Below are 25,054 nucleotides of genomic sequence, written 5' to 3'. Positions count from 1 at the left end.
GCCAGGCGCACAAGAAACTGGGAGGGGGCACAGCCAGAATAGTTGATCCAAACTGACCAAAGGGCTATTCCATACCATATGACGTCATGCTCAGTATATAAACTGGGGGGGGGGGTGGCCAGGGAGCAGCGATCGCTGCTTGGGAACTGTCTGGGTATCGGTCGGCGGGTGGTGAGCAATTGCATTGTGCATCACTTGCTTCGTGTATCATTATTATTATTATCATTATTATACTGTTACTATTAGCATTACTATTTTACTTTATTTCAATTATTAAACTGTTCTTATCTCAACCCAGGAGTGTTTCTCACTCTTACTCCTCCGATTCTCTCCCCCATCCCATCGGGGTAGGGGGAGTGAGCGAGTGGCTGCGTGGTGCTTAGTTGCTGGCTGGGGCTAAACCACGACAGTGGGTTTTGTTAATTTCTTATGCCTTAATAGAAAAGTGAAAGTCTTCCGAATTGCAGCCCCTTTTAGGATGGTGGGCAACAGACAGTTGGTGCACAGCAGGCTGTGAAATAATGATACTGAGCAATATTGTTTTAGAAAAACCTGGCAAACCCAGTTAACCATATGCAATCATGTAATTTCTGCCTCTCACGTCTGCTCTGAATAGGTTTAAATTCATGGCTCTGTTCTGCTAAACTTGAAATTAGGAAAGTGTCTCACAAATAGTTATGTTCCAGCAAGTTCTATGAAAATCAACAACTAGCTAAAGGAGAGAACTCCCCCCTTCTCTCTCCCAGTCCCCTGCCTCAAATTAGCTGTTTTGGTGAGGGAATGACTGGAAAACAGGTTGAAAAGATAACGGCCACAATGTAGTTGCTTTATGCCTGGTAACCTTTGTATGAAAGTTAGTTTTTTTGGAGGCATATTGTGGATTATTAAAACACAAACATTGTACTAAAACACTCTCTTTTCTTGGCAGATCTGTATGGATTAGTCCTTTTTCTTGGAGTTGATCCTTACTGGGTGAAACATTGGTGGGACCAACTTTTATATCGACCTTATTGTAGGAAAAATCCCCGGCCTCTCTACAGTCTAATTGCCAAGATAATGTGGAGATCAGCAAAGAAGGATGTGATTGACCAAGTAAATAAGAGTTTTGGGTTTTAAAATTCCTGAACAACATTTATCAATAGCTTTATTTGAAAATTACTTATTTTCTTTTTTAATTACAGATTCAAATCCCCCCTCAGACAGAAAATGTACACTGGCTTCACTTTTCTCCTGTGGAGAGACACTTCTATCATCGCCAGCACGAGGTGTGCTGCCAGGATGCGTTGGCAAAACTCAGGAAGATTTCGGACTGGACTCTTAAGCTTAGTAGCCTAGATAGAAGGACGGTGACTTCCATTCTGTACCCTTTGCTGCGGCTGAGGCAGGCCTGCTGTCACCCACAAGCTGTTCGGGGAGAGTTCTTGCCGTTACAGAAAAGGTGAATTTCTGTCACTTCTTAAATGGCTTGCTTTATCCAAAGCAAAACTCTGGTTGTCCGTAATGGTGCAAGATCTTGTACCGTTCTCAAACAAGCCTAATTTAAGCTTCTTTAGTTAAATGTGCAACTATGGCACACCAAGCTATCTGACCTCAGAAGGTGAATAGGATGCAGTAGGGTAGTTAGTGTGATTCTGGTGTTAAAACATAGTACTGAGAGGCAGTAACATTTTAACCTTTTGATGCTGATGGATACTACGGTGTTGCAGGTAGCAGATTGTGTGAAACAAACCAGATTCTTTTTCAGTTTTAAATAGGTCCACTGATTTTCATAGAATCGTTTAGCTTGGAAAAGACCTTTAAGGTCATCCAGTCCAGCCATTAATCTACCATTACCAAGTCCACCGCTAAACCAATTAAGGGTAGAGTTGCAATTTCACGTTTCCTGGCTTGGTGGCTGGGTTATTTATAATGAAAGTAAAAACTAGGAATCATTAAGATTGGAAAGGACCTCTAAGATCATCAGTCAATCATCAACCCAACACCACCATGCCCACTAAACCATGTCACGTCTACCTGGTTTTTTAACCCTTCCAGGGATGGTGACTCTATCACCTCTCTGGGCAGCCTGTTCCAATGCTTGATTATGCTTTCTGTGAAGAAATTTTTCCGAATATCCAATCTAAACCTTCCCTGGTGCAGCTCAAGCCCATTTCCTCTTGTCCTATCGCTAACTACTTGGGAGAAGAAACTGACACCCACCTCACTACAACCTCCTTTCAGGTAGTTGTAGAGAGTGATAAGGTCTCCCTTCAGCCTCCTCTTCTCCAGACTAAACAATCCCAGTTCCCTCAGCCGCTCCTCATAAGGCCTGTGCTCCAGACCCTTCACCAGCTTCGTTGCCCTTCTCTGGACATGCTCCAGCACCTCAGTGTCTGTCTTGTACCGAGGGGCCCAAAACTGGACACAGGATTTGAGGTGTAGCCTCACCAGTGCTGAATACAGGGGGACGATCACCTCCCTGCTCCTGCTGGCCACACTATTCCTGATTTTCTTTGTTTCTTACAAAACTCATGTTCATAAATGAGAACAATGAACAAAATGAATAAACAGAATGGAATAATTCTTTAATTCAAAGAAAAAGTTGTTAATGTGAGGTTGCTGAATTTGTAAATGTAGAACCAAACTTGAAAGCTGTTCAAATGCTTTTTTTTTCTTTTTTTTTTTTTCCATGCTTTCAAGATTATCTTCCTCACAGGTGCCCTGCAAATACCAGTTTGGTCTCAGCCTTTGTTTAGACGAAAAGCATGTTGCTAGCACACTTTGCGAAACTTAGCTGCTACTTTTTCGGTCAGTTAGAGGGGATTGTGAAAGAACAGGCTGTTTCCATTCCTGGCTCTCAGAGCACTTCTATGTTGTTTCTTTTTTAAGCTACAGGTAGGGAAGAACTTAAAACTTTTAACAGTGCCAGTGTTATTCCTACTGTTTCCTGCTCTTGTTCATACATCCTATTCAGTCTCCTTCTATCCATTTATGAAGTTTTGTCTCCTTCCCCCTTCTCATACAGGGCACCTACAGTGCCTAAGCAGCTGTAACTGACTTTGCACCTACTTCAGCAGGGACCAATAGCAGGGACTGTGCTGTAGCACTTTCTGTCTAACAGTCTGCTAGTATGGAGGCAAGGACTCAGACATGGGAGAAATCAATATTCCCACCAGTCCATACAAGATTTTTGCATTGAAATGAGCCAATGGACTACAAATGAAATGTGTAAACTGAGCTGAGTATGCTGGGGACACCTTAGTACTGTGTTGATTTCAGTGGAATGCTTGTGGAGTGACAGCTGCATAGTAACTGTGGTGGAAAACCTAGCAATGAAAATTAAATCTTTCTTAAAATCATATGTACAAAGGAAAGTACTATTTAAAAGCACTATTTACATATCTTTTTTGTGAGCTAAGCTTGACTGCAGCAGTGGACATTTCCACAACAGAGAGAAGATTTGGCTCCTGGCTTTGGTTATATGTATGAGAATAATGAAGAAATTCAGTGCTAGGAACTTTGATGAAGACGAGAAGTTTGTTGAAACAAGAAAGTTGATGCTGGAGCATATGGATAAGAGAAACTGGCCAGAAACAAGAAAGCTGAGTTTGGAGCGTATTCTGTGCTAGATGACCTTTTTTTTCCCAACCTGTGTAGTGAAGACAGTAAATGAGAACATCTACTTAGCAAAAATATATCCCTCAAAAGGGAGTTTTCTAGGCTCTCCTACTTACTTTAAGTAAAAAAACCTTCTTTTTGTCTTAATTGGTAGTCCCAGGCTATATATCAAATTGCCTACTTTATATGTACATCCTTTTGCTTTTATAATTTTTCTTGAAACTGCTGATGGTTTTGAAAATGAAAGATAAGTAGTAGCGGTAGAAGTATCAGAATATGAGCAGCAGGTGCTATGTGTATTTGCCAATACCTCTGCAGAATTCAGCTAATTATAAATAGTGATTATATTGATTTTAAAGCCTGCCCTAGTGTAACACTGTAGTGTGAACTCAAGGAACAGTTTCTGCAAATGGAACAGTGTTGTAAGGAGGGTAGAATAAAGGCCTAGTCATGGGTACCCTTCCAGCATACCTTGGGCCTGGACTGCACAGGAGTTATGCCGCCTCTTATGCTACTCCACAGCACTAGCACCAAATAGTAAATGCTTCTCCTGAAGGTGAATGAGGCTGAGGAGCAGAGTTTCAGGGAAGGGAGTAGCGTCTGGTCTTGCAGCAGCAATTGGTCATAGAAGCAGCCTCAGGTCAGCTGTTGTAGACTGTTGTTGCAGTTTACTCTCCTGTCTCTTTGCATCAGGCTTCTTCCTGCCTGGATTCTTTGTCCCTTGGCCTTGCTCTAAGCTATCCTTCATGCTTCCTTTTCCCTTCTTTCTCATCTCTCTTCTTGCTTCTCCCTCTTGCCACTCCATTTCCTGTATTTTTATATTAAGCTAATTCTCTTCTGACTAAATTCCTCTCAAGAATTACAAATACTACAAACAAATGTAGAAAAAGAAGTTTAAAATTATAGTGGCTAATCTTCACTATTCTCATTCCACACGTTTTCCTCTTTACCTTGACAGCTCATCTGTTTTGTATGTTTAGATTGGCAGCGGAGGGCAGAAATGTAGTCTCTCATAGCTGTTTTCATTTGAACAGCTTCTAGCAAAATGAGTTCTATTTTTGCTTAGTTTCCAGTTCACTGCTATAATAGAAGGAGCAAAATATTTTGCCCTGTGAAGGATTATTTTACCTAGTTTTAATTCTCCTCTTGTTTCTTATTTCTTTCTATTTTTAGGAGATGCCAGCCTCATTTAGGGTAAAGCTCTAGCTGGAAGAAAAGCTGACAACTAGGTTTTTTTAATAAGTAAATAAATCTCAAATAAACATTTGCACAGTATGTTGGATGCTTGTAACAATCTTTCATGCTGTACAGCGTGACAGTTTTACTTCTCTAGTATTGTGGTTTTGTTTCAAATTTGAGCCGTTTGGTCTTCATTTCAGCACCATGACCATGGAGGAACTGCTAACATCTCTGCAGAAGAAATGCCGAACAGAGTGTGAGGAAGCTCACCGACAGTTGGTGTGTGCTCTTAATGGCTTAGCTGGTATCCATATCATTAAAGGTAAGACTGGATGGCTGTAGTATATTCTTTACTCCTTTTAGTAGGCTAATTATGGTTTAGATTATACCATGTTAAAGCAGTGACATTTTTTAATTCAGGGGAAAAGCCATAGTGAAATCCTGGGAAACTAGAGAGGCTTGTAACAGTGTTTGTAGCAAAACCCAACGGTCATTCTAGATAAGGGAGAAAAGAATAGGTGTAGTTTGGTGCATCTTTGAGATGTTTTAGAGTATTTCTGGCTTTTTTGTTTTATATTCTTTCTTGATTCTACCATCTGTGTGTACTGGGAGGATAAAAGAAGTCGTACTTGTGTAATTGTACTTAACCTGCTTTTGTTTTATCAGTACTGCTTTCTGGGCTTCCTTTGTGCCCCCTGCCGTGCAAACTGCTATTCTGACTGTGGAATCTGTTTGCCGCTGCCTGCTATACAGCTCTGTCAATGTACAGTTTATCTGAATTAGGAGGAAAAAAAGCTTTGAATGGGAAACAAAAATAACTATACTAATCTTAAATGTCCCACTAAACAAAACAATAAATTAAAATAACTTAGTCATGAATGTGAAAGAAATGCCTCTTTGCTGAGTAACAAGTCTTCTAAAACTGACAAGCTGCTTGAATTTTTCCAGCTCATGTTCAAGTCTTCCTTCAAAGAGGAGAACAAGCAAACTGCTTGTTCAGTTACTTGCCTTACAGAAAGACTACATTCAGGTTCTCTAGTCTGTGGTTAGTAGGTCTGAAATACTTCATTATGACTGCAGGATGGATATCAAATTTTTCAGATAGAATTAAGTGCTTAAAAAGATTTCTGTACAGAATAAATACTTCTAAAATACACTAGCAGCAAAAATTAAGTTTGGCCCTTTTTGAAAAGCAGATTGATGAAAAATTGCACCTGGTGAGAAACAAAAGCAGGACTGATGCAGAGTTCTGGTCTATAACTTTCTCTCCCCCGCCCCCCGCCCCAGCATTACTGTTACACTCTGCCTTCTTTATCAGCAAGGAGGAAGCGCACCTTATATATAAGTAAAGCCATTAATTTATTGTTAGTATAACTGAAGTCTTATAGGTGTAATTGTTATTAGTCCAGATCCAATTGTTACAGGTGAAAACCCAATAATAATCACACTTACTTGTTTCTGCTGCTTGTCCTGCTTTTATGCTCACCTTTCTACTGCCCTTCTGGGTCCTGAGGTCAATGGTTTTCATACTGGTGGTGGCAGTGCTCTGGCTAGTTGTCACCACCTGGAGTTCTTTGTCAGGAGGAATAAGATGTTTGTGTTGATGGTTGCTTCTTTCTCACTCAAGGATCCAATTAGGGTCATTTTTATGTTTGCTAGCACACTTTTACACCTTTCTCTTTCTTCATTGGTCTGCAGCTCCAGGCTAACGCCAAATTTAGTGTACATGATGCCTTTTATGAATGTTACATACTATTTCTTTGTTCTCTTTGTTGCCCCTAAAACCAGTTTTGTCCAGCTCTAGGTCTGCATTTCTTTGACTGTGGGTGAGTTGTTTATAGCCATGGCTTCCTTATTCACTGCCAAGCCTGTGCGCCATCTCTTAGCATCCCATGGCTTTACTCCTTTACACTGCATCCTATATCTTTACTTTTCAAGGCCTCTGCTATTGTTACTAGGTCTGTATTTCTCTACACTACATCATTGTGTTAGTTGTAAATATCTCATTCTACACAGAATAACTGCTTGTTACTGCTATCTATATAAAGCTGTGGTTGTAGCACACACAAAGATGAACAAATGTAAAAAAAAATTAGCCATAGACACCTAGTGAATGAGAGAAATTGCTGTCACAGCTAAGCCAAATAAAAGGTGCAGGTAGGTCAAGAAAAAATCAAAGGAGGCCTGGGAAGCATCAACCCTGAGGCCTTGCAAATTTAGCACATAGCTTTTGGCCTGTTACTAGTAAAGGCAATAGTATATTGCAGGACTACACCCCTACACCTGGCAACTGTTTCAATGTAAGAAGCAACAAATCTTGTTGAAATAGGGTTGTTACGCTTCCAGATATGTAGGAAGATTTTTGCTCTACTCTGTCTTCATACATTTCATGTCCCTGTACTTCTCCAAGTTTTAAGTCTTCGAAGACTGTTACTGGCTAAGTAAACTTCTGTCAGTTCAGAAAAGAAAATAACTCTTTTAATTTTGAAAATTAAAATTTAAATTTTTTGAAATTTAAATTTTAAAAAATCTCAAAATAAGATTTTTTTTGCTGCTTTTCCATATGCAACATCAACTTTGTATTTCTTTTTTAATTTATGTAATCTGTTTTCTGAGAAGTGATTGTGATGTTAGCAGCTTACATCAGTAGTTATGCTCCCTGCATGTATTTAATCATTTCCGCATTTCTGAAGTATGATACAACTTTCATTGTTTTCACTGGAAGAGTGAATAACCTATTTGCAGTGCGAGTTTAGTAATGCATCACTACAGTGAGTTGTAGATGATGTTTTTTTAGTGCAAAATGTGAGATTTTGTTGGACTCACGCAACTGTGAATACATATTTTCATATCAAGAAGTCTACAGCTCTTGCAGTCACAAAAGATACTGGATTTTGAAACTGTTTTAGTCTTTGTAAAATATAATACTCTGTCTTTTACCATGTTTTGGGGGGGGGCGGGGAGAGGAAGGAGTAGGAAGGATTTGCTTGAAGACAAGCAGCTATTATACAGCCTCTCTGAAAACCTTAGTATGTAACAGGTGATGGCCAGTCACTGCTGTTTGTATATTTAAAAACTAACACAATATGTGTATGTTTTTGTTACTCTTTTTTAATTCAGGGGAATATGCATTGGCTGCAGAGCTGTACAGAGAAGTGTTACGATCATCTGAAGAGCACAAAGAAAAGCTCAAAACAGATTCCTTGCAAGTGAGTGAGCATTCAAATGTAAAGAGACATAGTTAAGAACTGGAATACTTTAGATTTAATTTAACAGGTCAGTCTTTTCTTCCTCCCAGTGGTGTGCTGAATTACTCTTTCAGCCTGCTGTCATTGTCACAATCTTTAGACAGGAATCTGTCCAGTGACCTTCACATTTCCTTTTTTTAAAATGCTACTGTATTTCTAAGAACTTTTGCTTGTGAGTCTTTGTGATATCCCAGAAGCAGTGTGTGATCTCCACCTGCTGTTCTGCAATAAACTTAACACGCTGAATTCCTTGCGTATGTGACTGTGACTGCTCACATTAATGGTACTATATTACATCCTGCAAATACAGGATGCTGGGTTTGCAATGAGAATGATATTAACGTGCCAAATGATAGAGAATAATAAAATTGTTGCACTGCAGAAGATGTTCTCTGAAAGGGCATCAAAACATGAGAAAGAATCAAAGTGAATTTTCTCTTCAGGAAATGTATTAATACATTTTGAATACTATATTAAAAATATGAAAATATTTTCCTGATTAAAAAAAGCAGTGGTTCTGTAAGTAACATCTTTACATTTTTTCAAGAGTATCAGTTCTAAATTGACCAAAATTCTCTTAAGCATAACAAGATATTTAAAATGTTAATGACAGGTAAATAAGAAGCGATCAGTTGTCTATTTCTTTGCTTTGCTTGCTTCACTAAGTAAATTGTTGTTTGATTCTCTTGCATGTGGTCATCTGATGGCTCTGTTCTGCTTCTTTGTTCCTTCCTTCTCCTATGTGACTTCCCAGAGGCATTTTTTGCTTAGCATAGCCATACCAGCATAAACTTGTTAAGCTGCTCATAACAAGATTGTTAATTAAGATGTTTTACTGGATTATGCAATCCAATAAAGCTTCTTTCTTCAACATGTACACCACCTAATATTCCCTTTGTGTAATAAAACTCGGCTTCTGTTGAGTACTTCCCAGTTGTGTAGGCTTAGCTCTTTAAGATGATGTCAAACCACTGCTGGCCAGTGCTCTTCAGTGGCTGAGATGGTAATAGGGCAAAGCTGAAGTGGATCCAGGAGGTGAGAAGGGCACAAGTTCACGATAGTGAAAGTTATTAGTACGAGTTTGTGGGAGATATGCAGGCAGCATAGTATTAGGGGTCTAGTTTGGGATATGTAGGGTGAACCTAGGGAAGAGGAATAGAATTGCCTTATATTAACAATCAAGTTTATTTTCCCTAAATATAAACAAAAAGGTCATATTTTATTAAATCATCTTTTATTTCAGAAACATGAAAAAATAAGAAAAATGATTGAAGCTTTTGGGAGCTGTTTTTTTCCTTATACTTTATTTCGCTTTAGCTAGGTTTAAGTGAATTGTCGTCTTACAATATTCTGAAAGGTACTTGGAAAAGAATGTGCCCTGAGATAAATAACTTGTTTTCTATGATAGTAAAGGGCTGTTTTAATTAGGAGGGTGAGTACGGGACAGAATCTGATGACTTATAGAATCATGGAATCATTTAGGTTGGAAAAGACCTTTAAGATCATCCAGTCCAACCATTAAACTTGGTATCAGACTTTCCAGATGATTTGCTTTTGAGGTGTTGAAGGTTTTTTTTTAATGTTTCATTTCCTACCTCAGTAAAATGAGGAAAAAAATGTTTATTTTCTTTATGCTTCCAGATTAACAGAGAAAAAATAAAACTAATTTTAAATCAATACTAATTTCTTGCTGTAAGCTTTCATTGCTGTTTAAGCTTTTCCTGTCACAGATGTTGCAATGTATTTTTTCATGAATGTTGTTGACTTTGTGTATATTTAGAGACTTCATTCTACACACAATTTGATGGAATTGTTGTTGGCAAAGCACCCAGGAATTCCTCCGACTTTGCGTGATAGCCGGCTTGCAGAAGAGGTAAACGCTGTTCATTTTTATATAAATACATTTTGAAGAACACCTTTTTATTTTTTTATCCTTCAATATTTTCTCTAACTAAAGAAATAACATTAGATAGCTTTCAGTTTAACTATGTACATTTCCTTTCAGGTTAGTAAAATCAAGAGTTTAGTGTGTGAGATGAGAGCAGAAATATCCAGTGAAATGCTGCTGTTCTGAATGCTTGGTGATCTCTTATGTTGTGAATGTGTGTTATGGAAGTTTTAATAATTTTTATCTCTAAATTGTGATCTCCCCACCCCAACAATGTTCTTCTGGAAATAACTTACATAGATGTTACTGACAAAGAATGCATCATCCTGAATTCTTTTGAGTCCTTTGTTTCCTCACATTTTCTTTAGCTTTTCTCATTTTAACTGCAGATAGTCAGAGTCTTATCTAGGTGAAGTTTATTTTTCTTGCATAGGTGCATCCATTCCAAAATGCTTCCCCATCTCCTAGTAAATGCAAGCTACTACTATATAATGCCTAATCTTAACCATGCCTTGAAGCTGTTTTTCTACCTCTTCTTGGTCCTGTGTGTGGTACTGATAATATGTTCTTTGAAACCTTTTTGAGAAGGTCCTGGTTTGCTGTGTTCTTATGAAGAAAGTTTGAAAGAAAAGAAGAAAAAGAAAGAAAAGATAGCTTAAAGTTTGCCAGTAGCATCTGTCCAGGCTCTCCCTGTACTGCTTATATTGTACTCACATGCCCTACAGCAACTGGTTCATCCCTGTCACTATTGTACTGCCTAAACATCTAGAAAGGTTGACCATCTGTGGCCAGATAAGCAAGTCACTGCATGTTACTTCCTGTGTACATAAGCCTGTTTAACTATATCCTTAATCTTAACTGGGGAAATACCTGGTAAGATAGCTGGGATCACTGTTCCCCACTGGTTACTTGTAGTGGACATAGGGACCACATTTGCAAAAGAACATTGTCATTGTGGCATGATTTGGGTTGTGAAGGACCTTGGGAGGTCTCTAGCTAAACCTCCTTGACAGAGCAGGGTCAACACTGATTTCTGACCAGGAAGCTCAGGGCTTTATCTAATTGGGCAGTTAAAACCTCAAAGGAAAGAGATTCTACAACTTATCTGAGCAACCTGTTACAATACTTCATAATCCTCACAGTGGGGGGGGGGGAGGAAATATACATAGTACCTCCCATTCCAATTTATAGCCATTGTCCCTTGTTCACTTGCCATGTACTTCAGTAAAGTGCCTAGCTCCCTCTTCTCAGTGACTTCCTTCTGGCTGCTGGAAGGCTGCTATTTTGTACCCTCTAAGCCTTCCTTCTCCAAGTTGGACAAGCCCAGTTCTTTCAGCCTCTCCAGTTATGTGCTGGTGATCAGTATCTGTCTTATTATTTAGAGATGTTGTGATATTTTATCATTTTTATGCAAATTCTATGCATAGGTAGCATTTTTTTCTGTTTTGATGACACTTACTCTTTTAAATATTTCAAGTAGTTTCTACCAGCCTTTATAGAAATACTGCCCATTTTTTTTATTGACCTGTAACTATAGCAATTTTTTTATATCACTTCCTCCTGACATTACTGTAAAGATGAGGATCAGAAAATTGGTATTTTGGTTATAAATGTGAAGCAGAGATTGTTTTTCATAGCTATCTTTTGCCAGTAGTTCATCCAAATACCTGAGAGTCCTGTCCACTCCTGGTAAACTGAGCTCCATCTGCAACAATAATATAATCATCTTCATAGTAGCAAACAAAAAGAAGAAAGACTTAAACACACCCTAAAATGCACGAAATAAAGATACCTAGGGAAATCAGAATGTAACAGTGAAAGAGATGCACGTGTGTGTACATAGAATCATAGAATCGTTTAGGTTGGAAAAGACCTTTAAGATCATCCAGTCCAACCATTAACCTACACTACCAAGTCCACACTAAACCAATCAAGGGTGGACTAGACTAAACCATGTCCCAAAGTGCCACATCTACACGTTTTTTGAACACCTCCAGGGATGGTGACTCCACCACCTCTCTGGGCAGCCTGTTCCAAGGCTTGACCACCCTTTCCGTGAAGAAATTTTTCCTAATTTCCAACCTAAACCTCCCCTGGCACAGCTTGAGCCCATTTCCTCTCGTCCTATCGCTAACTACATGGAAGAAGAGACCAACACGCACCTCAGTACAACCTCCTTTCAGGTAGTTGTAGAGAGCGATAAGGTCTCCCCTCAGCCTCCTCTTCTCTAGGCTAAACAATCCCAGTAAGATCCAAATCCTTGTAAGAAATATAAGTTATTTGTTCATCGGTTTTTAAAATATGAAGTACACTGGTACTGATTGTGTTGTGGAGACACCTGCATACCAAGAGAGGTTTTCAGTGTCAGAAGTAACTTTTATTGAAAAGTTTTATCTGATGTACCTAAAAATAATGAAGTTTAAATCTTTCATGTTATTTTATGGTTTTATATGTACGTGAGTTAAATTATCCTGTTCTTGGATTGTTCTAGGATCTTTTTATTGTTTACTTATTTGACACAATGTAGTTTAATGTACAGAGAAGTAAGAATTACAAGTTAAATTCTAGTTCCTTTTTGTAATGCAGTGTATTCCTATTGTGTAGTTTGGGCTTGTCCAAAAGCAAAATTGCGTAGTTAGCATCTTTGTAGTATTTTGCCTTCTCAAATGTTTTTTAGGCTTAATAATAAATGCTAAAATCTAGAAGAAAAAATTAATGCTAAATATTGCTTACAAATGAAAGTGGGTAGCACGTAGGTAGCTAACCATTTTAAAACACTCTGGTATCTGGGGAGTTTTTGCATTTTCAATTATTTCTCATAAATATGAGCTGTGCATAACTTAACCTCTCATTTCCATACAGGCAGAACAACTTCGGAAGCATTATATGAGTAAATCCAATGCAGAAGTTGCAGAAGCCCATCAGGCCTTACAGCCAGTTCTTCAGACCATTCGGGAGCTCCAGAGAAAGGCAGGTACCTCTTACATATTTAGTCTCTGAATTTTGAGGGGTTTTTTAGTATTACTTTGATGTGTTTATCCAGAACTCCAGCTGTTTATTATCTCTAACAGTTCTTTGAAGGCCTGTTTGGAATGGGACTTTGGCAGTGCGCATGTGCACACACAGAGAGCCCCAAAACATGTCCTGTGTTCCTCACATAAAGAGGCACGCAGTACTTGATGAACAGATGACTGAAAACAGAAGTGCATGGTGGGATAATTCCAGTAAAGTTTAACACCATGCTTGATTTTTATATTAGCGGTGTTTCACTTGTAATTTAGGTAAGTAAGTTATAGGTTTGGGCTTTGAAACATCTCTGTGGTGTATCAGATGGCATTTCAGTTGGAAATTCCTTTCAAAGGAACTGTTCTTTGACGTGTATTTGGTCATTGTGCTTAAGGCTTGTGTTTAGTCAATATGACAATTCAGGTTACATGGGAAGATGCAAGCCCTTAACGAATTGATGAACACCTGCATTGAAATGCTGCTTGTCACTTACATAATAGTAAAGAAATAATAAAGAAATGAGGGCAGATGGCACATGAGGAAGTAAACTTCTGCATCTTCTTTCACCGTTTAAAATTATAAGGTCACTTCAGCGTTGCTCTTTATTAATTTCACAGAGATCTTGCTTTCTCTGATTAAATGATTCTTTCATCTCTGAGAGAGAGAGAGAAAGAGGAAACTTCTTAATCATTTATTCACTTAAACAGGAAAGGGGATGTTTTTTTAAGCACACTTTCATCTTCCACTTTCCATGGAATTTACCAGTCTGTGTTTTGAGTGTGGCCTAGAGAGCAGTATGAGCCTCTGCTGCAATGAGTAAATTGGTTGGTTGTTGGATGTTCATGGATAAATCTGTTGTTTTGCATACAGATACATTCAGGTTCTCCTTGGTGGTTGGATGTCATCCAGACAGCAATACAGTATGCCATCGATGAGGAGCTTGTTCAACGTGTGCAAAACGAAATAACCAGCAACTACAAACAGCAGATTAATAAACTCTCCATGGCAGAGAAGTAAGAGAATAGCTAAAATAGGCTAATGAATACAGTTAAGTCTACTCAAGTCCTCTTATCAGTTTGTGCTAACAGTTGCAATTAAATAGCAGGCATTTTTGCATCAGAGCATCTGGGCTGCAATTAAGTTTCAAAAACAGTCCCAGTTACACTTTCAAAAAGCGTAACTAGATAGAAGACTTTGAAAGAAAAGCAGGATAATTACAGTTTTCTCCTAGACAAGCATTCTTTTACATGTTCCTTTGTGTACTGTGGTTTGTCTTCAAAGTTTATTGCATTAAAATTTGGTAACCTCTAAAAGAAACTGACTTGCTTAAATGGAAAGTAGACAGACAATATCAGAAAAACAGCATAAAATAGCATCACTGTTTTTCTGAGCAAAGAATTTTGGGTTGGTTTTGTGTTACAGACGACATACCACTGCTGTTGTGTGCAATTACAGAATAATGGTTTGGAAGGGAAATCTGGGGGTCACCTAGACCAACCCCCAAACTTATAGATCCAGGTCCATGCTCAGAGATTCAGCCCAATCAGGTTGCACAGGGGTTTGTTCCGTTGAGTTCACGGTATCTCCAAGGAGGGAGATTTTATAGCCTCTATGTGAAGCCTGTTCCAGTATTTGACCCACTTGGTGGGGGGGAAAAAAAAAAATCCTTCTATCTAGTTAATATTTCCTGTGTTGCATCTTGTGTCTGTTGTCTCTTGTCCTTTCACCGTGCACCTTTGAGAAAAGTTTGGCTCAGTCTTCGCTCTACCTTCCAGTTAGATGTAGAAAGCAATAAGGTCTTTGCTGAGCAATCTCATTTTAAGGCTGAATAAACCCTTGTCTTCCAGCCTCCCCTTGCACGTTCTGTGCTCCAGCTCCGTAAGTTCATCGCAGAAAAGGGAGACATAGGAAGGAGAGTGCTTTCAGTTAAACTTCAGACAGTTTTCTCAGATACATGAACACTCCTTACGCTCTTAAATACAGTCTTTCTGAATCATGTTGTAGTTAAATACATTTTTTTATTATATATAAATAAACATATATCTAAAATAGGTGTATATAAATGCATATACATATGTATATAAATAATGTGTATGTGTGTATAAATTTAAATACTTAAAATATGCACAGATTTCAATTAAATATTTAAAGACATATCCTCCAGTATGACTACTCTATTATCATGATCCCAAAAGGTGGCAATTCCTTGCGCTTGCTGGAAGTAAGCATATCTTCCACTTTTCAGTAATTAACATAATTCTATTGAATAATCTAAATAAAGATACAAAACTTTACGTCTTCTTTCTTCAAAACTCAGAATTATGCTGAGAAGGAAGAAGGAAATTCTCTCTCTTCAAAATGGATATTGGGGCCACCCAGCTGGAAAGTAGCTTTGCAGAAAAGGACCTTGGGCATTCTGGTGGACACCAAGTTGACCATGAGCAAGCAATGTGCCCTTGTGGCAAAGAAGGCTAATGGTATCCTGGACTGCATTAGACAAATTATTGCCAGCAGATTGAGGGAGGTGATCCTTTCTGGTTACTCACCGCTGGTGAGGCCACGCCTGGAGTATTCTGTGTCTAGTTCTGGGCTCTCTAGTACGAGACAGAGATGGACATACTGGAGAGAGGCCAATGAAGGGCTGAGAAGGTGATTAAAAGGACTGGAACATCTCATATAAGAAGAGGCTGAGAGAGCTGGGACTGCTCAGGGGGGATCTTCACAATGTATATAAATACCTAAAGGGAGGGTGCAAAAAAGATGAAGCCAGGCTCTTTTCAGTGATGTGCAGTGACAGCACAAGAGGCAGCGGGCACAAACTGAAACACAGGTAGGTCCCTCTGAACATCAGGAAATGCTTTTTTACGGTGAGGGTGACCGAGCACTGGCACAGGTTGCCCAGAGAGGTTGTGGAGTCTCCATCCCTGGAGATACTCAAAAGCCATCTGGGCATGGTCCTGGGCAAGCAGCTCTAGGTGACCTTGCTTCAGCAGAGGGGTTGGACAAGACAAGGTCTAGAGGTCCCTTCCAACCTCAACCAGTCTGAGTCTGTGATATGGATGTTTCACTGTTAAGTGTTATTTGAGAATGATGGCATCTCATTCTGGTCAAAACAAATTTGAGGAAAGGATCGTTTGCTTGTTCACACTGATCTCATATGCCTATGCATCTATCTATATGCTTGCCTGTGTCGTACCAGAAAAAGATAGATTTTTTTTTTTTTTCCCTCACTTGAAATTAGCTATTTAGGAAGTATCGTTTTAAATTGTTGCTGCTCACAGGTTGTATAACTCTGGACAAGCTATCTGCGACTCAACTGTTTCCCTTATAAAATAGGGGTAAAACTTATTTCCTTTAAAATTTATTTTAGCATATGCAATAAAAACTTAAAAAGCAGTGTCTTATGAAGTATTACTGGTCAGTGGTGGAAGCAACAAGTGCTAATCTCGAGTTGAGTATTAGAGATGGTTAGTCCAGGATATAGTGTGGGAGTTTTTCATAAAACTGGAATATTTGGCAACTGAGCATATTAACAACAGACTTGTGATTGCAATTTACATATATTTTCAGACTACCTGGCTAGACAATTTTAAAAGCTAGCTTGCAAAATGCAGTATATTTTTGTGATGGGTGCATGTGGCTGCTGTGAATTGCACAGATGCATTGAAAAGCAGTTTGTTGGCCAACAGATGGAAATAAGACTATAGTATGTGCCGTTGTTTACCTTTAGTAGATTTGCATTGTGGACCAGAATGTTGCAGTTTAGTGTTGACTACTAATATTCGGTCACATCTCTCAAGTCTTTCTATTCTACAAATACCAGGCATCATCTCAGGGGATACAATGGAATGATTTCTAACAGTTAGCATTACATGCAGTAGTAATAAGCATTTGCTTCTAATATGAACTTCATGTGTTTGTCCTATATTGCTATTTAGCTATTTCCCTTCTACTTCAAAACACTGAATTAATTTTGGATTTGGTGCCTCAGTGTGCAATTAGTTCCCTTTCTCTTTATATCAGATTCCGTGACTGCAGAGGCCTTCAATACCTGCTCACAACCCAGTTGGAGGAAGTGAAGAAGTTCCAGAAGATTGTAAGAGAAGCAGTGAAAAACTTAGAAGGCCCTCCCTCTAAGCAGGTTATTGAGGCTGCCACTATCTGCCATTTGCGACCTGTTAGACTTCCACTTAACAAGTATGTCTTGAAAATAGAAATAGAAAATATACTTTAGAGGTGTATTATTAAATTTTCCTTCATTTGAAATAAGAAGAGATTAAAGTCTTTATTCTGTACTCAGGGTTTGTATGCACATAGATATCACAGATCCACTTGTTAGAATCATGAATTTACTTTGGTTTTATTCTTATAAAATCTTTTCCTGTCAGTTATTATATTGAGAGTACATAAGACTGTTAAATTGTTCTTCTTTAAGGACTTTGTGTGGTTTTATATGATGGAATAGGTAATTACAGGAATTACTTTGGTTTCTGATGAAATTCTGAGTGCTTCTGTTTTCAATCTTCTGTATTGCAGCTGTGTCTTTTGTAAGGCTGATGAGTTGTTCACAGAATATGAGTCGAAGCTCTTTTCTCATACGTAAGTTCATAGCTTTATAACCTTCTCCCTATTAAAAAAAAAAGTAAAAGTTGGATTGTTTTATATTTTCTACTTTAAGTTTTCTGAAATAGCTTTATGAACAAATTACAGCAACTTCTTGCGAGTGGCCTTGATAACAATTTTATTAGTCAAGTTTAATTTTCTATGTAAATTTCATTTGAAAAAGTTGTGTACAAGGAACGAATACATGCCACTTTTTCTCAAGCTGCTATAATATGACTGTACATTTGAAATGAAGTGTTGAAGTATTCAGAAAGCACATGCACAAATACAAGTATGCTAATGAAGCGCATATTCCTGTTTATGCAAATATTTATTTGCAGTCCAGTTGCAAATGGTATAATACCGTACTTGTTCATGGAATTTTTTTTTTAATTCTGTATAATTCACAAAGTAACAAAATTTGACTAAAGCCACCATGAGAGAGGAGATTTCAGGTACGAATGAAGCTGTGAGCTGAAAGAAGGGTTCCACCAGCACATGGTGCAAGACAAGTATATGTAGCCGGACGGTACTGAGAGGCATAGATTACAGCCCTCTGCATGCTTTCTCTTTGACTTTTAGCTCTCATATCCTTCACAATGTCAAAATTGGATTCAAAAATCTTGAGGTCACTGAGAAAACCTTTTGAAAAGTCTTTACCAGTGGGAGTTTTGTTACCTAATGTTTGCTGGAATCATTAGGAAACGTTAGTGTGTTTCTGAATAAGCATTATTTGTCAAGGAGGCTGGGAAGCTGCAGTGTTCTTCAATAGTGCAATACACAGCAGATTTTGCATCAGAGTTTAACTGCAACTCTTGATGATCTAAGAAGTCAGAATTGCAAATTTTTTAAATGAATGTGACATTAACCATTAATAACTACTGAAGGATAATTAAGATGCATAAGCTTTTACAAAAGCTATTGATGATTTTGAGCTGACAAAATGGCCTGTACAGTGATTTCATTGCTGGTACTGAGGTCACTGTATTCAAAGCAAGCTTTTGGGATATCGGGTAGTAAAACAGGTGTTTATATTTGTTTGGTTTGCTTTATCCTTTAAGCAAATATTAGAAGGCTCAAATATATGGTGAATAAGTAGAAATGGATGTGGAAGTACAAAATCAGTGCTAAGTATTGTGTTGGGTTTGTTTTTAAGTGTGAAAGGCCAAATGGCAATATTTGAGGAGATGATAGAAGATGAAGAAGGGCTTGTTGATGACCGTTTGCCCACCACAAGTAGAGGACTGTGGGCAACCAGTGAAACTGAACGTGCCTTGAAAGCTATTCTCTCCTTTGCCAAAGCTCACCGAATGGATGTTAAGCTAACTGAAGAAGGCAGCATATTTCTGGAACTCTTTGAAGCATGGAAAAAGGAATATAAGGTACAGTAAATGAGATAGTGCCAAAGCAGTTGTGTAGTCCATGTAATGTAATATAAACAAATTTAAGCTGAATATGAACAAATCTAAGTTGTATTCCTGAAAATAGGGTTTGCCTACACAAAGCTTTTTCACAGTGCTTATTACAGGATTTGATTTAAAATGGTTTGTATATGATTTAAGAGTTCCTAGAAGCTATGCTGGCTACTAAGCAAATTAGTAAGCAATGTAATTGCATCTGTTAAGACTGTATACAGATACAATTAAATGTGTTCATCTGTTTAGTTAAATCTGAATGTAGCAAGGTTCAGCAAATCGAACGTTGGTCCATTCTGTAATTGTTTACCTTCAGTCTTGTGCTAGCTAAAGGTGTTCTTTCACTATTGCTTTATTTCCTGGATCTTGTTTACTACACAGTGTAATCTGAACAATTAGTCTCCTGTTTGGATCAGAGAGAACTACAGGAATATACTATGGCTTTCTTCATGTGTCCTTGTGCGTCTGTGTTTCCTTGCAGTGGATACATACCAGTGACGGAGAAGGGAGGAAGAGCAGTTGCACACAAGGGCCTCACTCTGTCTTACAGCTTAGGTGTAATCAAAAGTGTTTTCTCTCGAATGCTTCTCCTCATTTTTAGTTAACACAGACTTCAGTTTCAGTAGAACACACTTGCTATGCTAGTGTCAGGCTTATAGACTCTTTCATACGCTTTTTTTTTTTTGTGGCCTGACTTGAAAGGTTTTCACCCCTATGATCTTTCTCCCAGGCCTTCTGTTTCATAATTCTAGGAAATTGTCACTTAACGTGCTTTTTCCTAGGATGTTTTGAAAAAGCAAAGATATTTCTTGCAAAGTATGCTATGCAAGAGTATAAACATTTTATTGTTAGCTTTAGTCTACAGAAGAGAAGATACTCTAGAGAGTGATTTACTTTATGCATCTTAGATGAACTAATGGAATTCAGGCTGTCTTTGTTTTTCAGCAAACTTGGTAACCGATCACCTCCTTTCCTCAAACTGGTGGCACTACTTAGGAGTGAGACTCAATCTGGAGCTGCCTTAAAAAAATTACTAGGTTACGGTGTAACACAGTGCAAAACCTTTTTAAACAAAATGACATCTCAATCAGCATTTAGGTATCTGATAGTTATTAAACACCTAATAAAGTTGTGCTGTTCTCACAAAGTCAGGTCACTAGCTTATGGTACCAAAATGCTGACTGGAGAATAATGACTCTAGCTGTTCTCGTGCTTCATTATTTCATGTCCTCGGCTTGTAGCAGTTCACAAAAAGAGGAGGACACAAGGTAACCAGTTACCAACGCATTGTTATAGGTTGAGGATTTTCTTCTGCAAGAAGGGAACACAGTCTGTTCATGTACTTTTACTTTAGGAAACAAAAGGTGGGACTAATATGCCAAATGAGAATGAAAATAATGCTGATATGATTCCATCTGTTGTGACTTGGAAATACTGATTCAATTGTCTGTACTACTCTAATCTACATTGAGCTACAGGGATGATACTCTGTAAACTAACCCTTAAATCTAAACCATTTTTTTGGTGTGGTTTTTTTTTTTTAAAAAAAGTAATTTTAGCTTACTTCCCCCTAATTTTTGTTTAGTTTCTTTAGTTTTGGGGGAGCAAGCTCCTTTCAGCTTATTCTCTGCCCTTACCCTGTATGCCAGATTTAATATACAGTAATTTTATGTTTGTAATCTAGGCATAGTTCCAAACAAGTCTTTCTTGAGCTAAAAGCAAAAACCCCAAACAAACAACCATCACACCCCCAAGCAACAGAGTGTTTAGAAATATCTTTACAACTAAAAAATCAGAAATCAACAAATAGTAATTTTTGGCCTTTGCAAAAGGTCTTAGCATTTCAGTAAGATCACTGAAGATTTTTTTTAATAAAATATGTAAATAGTGGAAAGTTTGGGAAGAAGTATTTTACAGTATTATCAGTAATTTAAAAATGTCAGTTTATATGTATAGTATACTTCCAGTTATAGCCATTCCTTTTGTAGAAAGGCAGAATTTACTTTTTCTTGGGAGAATTGAATCTGATGCTATCTCCACCTTGTGCTCGTCCGTGCTTTTATCAAGACCACTCAAACTGTTAACATTTCTTTAAAACATATTTCATCTTTCAGAAGCAGTCCTAGTACTATAATAGCTAGCTGTTTAAAATTGCTTAATCATTTTTCCTTATTTTATTCAGCATTTGCTTAGTCTTGCAAGGCATTTTGTTTCTGAACTTTTAGTTGAATTAGTTATTGTAATAGTAATAGTTGTAGAAGAAGTGAGACAGCTATTTATAGTTGTTCATGAAGAGAGGCTGGAAAAGAAAGCAGGCAAGATGATCTCTATACTGTTTGTTTTCCTTCATAATTTGTTGTTGTTATGGCTGAATTACTGTAAGGAAACATTATCCCTTACTCCAAAAAGATTTTCACATTATACGTTGTATGGCAGAGTCATATAAAGGCAACTCAACTCAGTTCTGCTACTAATTTGTGTAGGCTTTTCTTACAGTTACTTCATGAATATTGGATGGTACTGAGGGATCACGTGTCTGCTATTGATGAGCTGGCAATGGCTACAGAACGGCTGAGAGTGCGTCATCCTGATGAGCCAAAACCAAATCCACCAGTTCTCCACATCATAGAACCGCATGAGGTAAAGTACTTGGCCAGAAACAAATGGGTTTTCTTTTGCAAGAACCTACCTCCTACAAAAATAAAATCTGTATCTAGATCTGCGTATAAGGTCTATAATATGCCTCTGTTTCCATTTCAGAAAGCCTCGGTGGAGTAGAGAGTTCCTATCTAGTTCTACATTCAGTGTATGGGCCTTTTTGAGCTTGTAACTCTTATTTTGATATATTTTTGTCAGCCTTCTGACTCTTAAGAGTGGCGTGTTTCCAAAAGACTGCTGTCCTTCCAGCAGTAGGTGAATGGCTCTGGGACCTTTCTCTACAATTGCCCAGTTTTCCAAGCTGGTGGAAAACTAAGTTGACCTGATTTCTCACCTATGTTGCTACTTTCAACAAGGACCTAAAAAAAAGCAGTGAAAACCTAAAACACAAATGTTTTTTCAGTATCTTGGAATTTGAGACGCTTTCTGTTCATGAACATAGAGAAAATGCTGGGTTGACTTAACATCTTAATTTTCTTTTTTTGCACCAATAGAAATATGTTTTCAATAGAAACATTTTGTGCTTTTTTTCAGTGAGAAACAGTGTTAGATAAAAGTGCTTCTTTCTGTAGGGAAATAGATATTTCATCTGTGTATTAAAACAGTTTTTAAAATGGGGCACTTTGCTTAACAAATGTTTAAGAAAGTTTAAGATTTATGTATGTATTTGCAACAATTTTACAACACACCCATTACTTTGGCCTTCATCCTTTGGGTGCTTGCTGCTTCTGCAGTATTAATAACTACACCACTGCCAACTGTAATTAATCTAAAAAGCAGTCAGCTTGACGTTTCTGTCTTTGTATAGGTTAAATGAAAAGTAAAAGCTTCTAAGAAGTATAAAGAAAGTAATTAATTGTTTCTTAAACGTTGTTTTTGGAACCAGCAGTAGAGTCTAGGATCTATTTGGCTGTGAGAAGATAGATGATAAATTGAATGAAACTTGGAAGAAACTTAAAGAAAAAAAGTTATTTTTAAATTGGTTTTATCTCTGGAAAGAATCAATAATGCAAATAAAACAACAAAGAGCAAGTTTGTATACCTCCTGGGTCTCAGCCCATTCACAGTACTGTGTTCATACTGGGTACATGAAAGGAACAGATAATCAATTTTGCTTATGGAAAAGTGCATCGTAAATTTGCAGAATGAGCTGTTCTTCTGTCTGTCCCCAGTAAACTATTCAGTTGAATTTTGCCAAAAAAATAATTTAAGCCTTATTGTAAAACTTAACTATTTTTTTTTCTTAATACGTATTTAACACCTGTTTTATTACCTGTTTCCATAGGTAGAGCAAAATCGAGTGAAACTTTTGAATGACAAGGCAGTTGCCAAATCACAGCTTCAAAAGAAATTAGGACAACTTCTGTATCTCACTAATCTGGAGAAAGTAAGGTTTATGGTTGCTTGGTCTTTACCAAAGTAATGTACTCTATTTATCTAATAGAAGAAACCTACCATTATTTTTATTTAAAACTTACATTTTAAAGAAAATACATTTTTCTATAAAGATTTGTTACATGTTGGAATACAGTGTGTTGTTCTTTGTGTTATTGCATAGTCATGAAGTTATTTATTACATTATATATTTTGGCTATTTGCTTAATTACACAGTTATAAAATGATGAAGTAGTTTTAGATGGTTAAAAGTCTCATTAAAACCAACTGGGCCATGTTTAGTAGAATGCTTGTAAAATCATGTACCTCTCCACATACCCTTGCTATTTTACAAAGAGCTTACCTTCTTAAACAGAAGGACAGGCAGGTCTGTAGGTTAAATAAGTATTAAAAAACCAGACAAACCACATGTATGTTACATTATTTTAATCCTAGTGTTCAAGTAAGTACAACTATGTTCAAGTAAGCGTAGTTAAGCATGATCAAGTATATTTAAATGTTTTTACAACAATGCAAAGCTGACAGAAAATGAGGAGTTTCTTGTTTGAAGCTTGTATTTTACCAGGATTTTTCAAAGCTGTAGTAGAGATGCAGGTAGTATGTGAAGGACGGCCGCATGAACAGTGCTCCTTTTACTTACCATAAATAACATATTTTTTTTTAACTACTCAAGTTAGACTTATTTATTCATGAATGATGTGTTTTAATTTGCTCACACACTTTTTTTAAGGACTTCATTATTCATTTTTTCTAGAAGCTTGTTTTAATATAGGATAATGTTTTTTTATTTGTTGAAACACAACGGGTTTTTTTCCTACTTTATAGTCTCAGGATAAAACTACTGGGGGAGTTAACCCAGAACCATGTCCAATCTGTGCACGTCAACTGGGAAAACAGGTAAGATATTTAGTCAGGTTTTTGTTTTTAGAATGTCTTTACCTAGATTTGAGTCAGTTGTGTGTCAAGCGTGAACCGCTCTCCTGCCATGTTTCCAAAATCCCCTCTGCGCTCTTCCAAGGGTGATACAGGTTTTTTCAGAGAACAGTTTTTTGCCCTGTTAACTCCCATTATGCTTGATCTCTGAGCTGGAGGAGCTCACTGAAAGGAAAAATAGTTTTTTCTTTAACTTTGGTCGAGACTGCCACTTGAGATGATAGTAGCATCGTGTTGCAAGGAACTTTTAAAATGCTTTGCATCCCATTTCTGCATGATTGAAAGAACCTTACAAAGCCTAAAAGGTCTTTTGCTTGATAACCAGTTGTTTAGTCTATTCCTTCTCCTACTTGGACCCATGAAAACTATTTTATTTTTTTGCTCTTAGAATGGCCTGTAGAACAGAACAGTACAGAGTAAGACCCTACTTCTAGGTGCAAACCCTTTGGCTTACAAATGACTTCTGTGTTACGGAAGGTCACAGCTGACATGTAGATGTTGTAGGCCCTCGAAGGACAGCTTCTGCAATGCAATCTTATATAGATAAAGACTTTTACAGAAGGTCAATACAAACAACTGTATGATTTTTAAAAAAAAATATTGTAAATACTTAATCTGTGTACTTAACCTATGCATTAAGAATCGTAATTCATAGAAAGACTAGTATCTCTCTTCAAGTTGAAAACTGGGAATATGCAAAAAGTGAACAGTAAATGCAGAGAACTTCTGTGGATCATGAATCTTTCTGTGCTGGAAAACTTTGAAATGCAGGCTTTTTAGCAGCAGAAGAATTTCAGAATTTTTATCTGATGAGTTTCATGAAAATAGAGTAAAGTTTCTATGAAAATTTTATTTGTCATGTATTAGTATACTGTTTTCTTCTGCATTGATCCAAAACTGATGCTGTGTTGTGTTGTTTTTTTAATTCCCTGCATAGTGGGCAGTGCTGACGTGTGGACATTGTTTTTGTAATGAGTGTATAGCTATCATCATAGAACAGTACAGTGTTGGCACCCGCCGGAGCTCAATTAAATGTGCCATTTGCAGGCAGACAACATCTCATAAAGAAATATCATATGTCTTCACTGCAGAAACTGCAAATCAAGAGGATGATATTCCTGTAAAGGTATGTT

General features: G+C 37.5%; 1 protein-coding gene across 1 annotated transcript in view; it reads left to right on the top strand.

Moving 5' to 3' along the window:
- The window catches only part of SHPRH (SNF2 histone linker PHD RING helicase), a 56,668-nt gene that overhangs the window by 21,471 nt on the left and 10,143 nt on the right, over nucleotides 1-25,054 (top strand). The window contains exons 12-25 of the mRNA XM_075707076.1: nucleotides 929-1,092; nucleotides 1,182-1,438; nucleotides 4,977-5,098; nucleotides 7,897-7,985; nucleotides 9,805-9,897; nucleotides 12,775-12,882; nucleotides 13,789-13,931; nucleotides 16,942-17,115; nucleotides 17,455-17,517; nucleotides 18,677-18,902; nucleotides 21,432-21,575; nucleotides 22,879-22,980; nucleotides 23,814-23,885; nucleotides 24,859-25,047. Coding sequence (XP_075563191.1) covers nucleotides 929-1,092; nucleotides 1,182-1,438; nucleotides 4,977-5,098; nucleotides 7,897-7,985; nucleotides 9,805-9,897; nucleotides 12,775-12,882; nucleotides 13,789-13,931; nucleotides 16,942-17,115; nucleotides 17,455-17,517; nucleotides 18,677-18,902; nucleotides 21,432-21,575; nucleotides 22,879-22,980; nucleotides 23,814-23,885; nucleotides 24,859-25,047 — 1,946 coding nt within the window. The remainder of the gene's footprint in view (nucleotides 1-928; nucleotides 1,093-1,181; nucleotides 1,439-4,976; nucleotides 5,099-7,896; nucleotides 7,986-9,804; nucleotides 9,898-12,774; nucleotides 12,883-13,788; nucleotides 13,932-16,941; nucleotides 17,116-17,454; nucleotides 17,518-18,676; nucleotides 18,903-21,431; nucleotides 21,576-22,878; nucleotides 22,981-23,813; nucleotides 23,886-24,858; nucleotides 25,048-25,054) is intronic.

This window comes from Pelecanus crispus, chromosome 3, assembly GCF_030463565.1.
Source record: "Pelecanus crispus isolate bPelCri1 chromosome 3, bPelCri1.pri, whole genome shotgun sequence".
Lineage (NCBI taxonomy): Eukaryota > Metazoa > Chordata > Aves > Pelecaniformes > Pelecanidae > Pelecanus > Pelecanus crispus.
The sequence above is the reverse complement of the archived record's forward strand: the minus strand, read 5'-3'. Positions and strand labels throughout refer to the sequence as shown.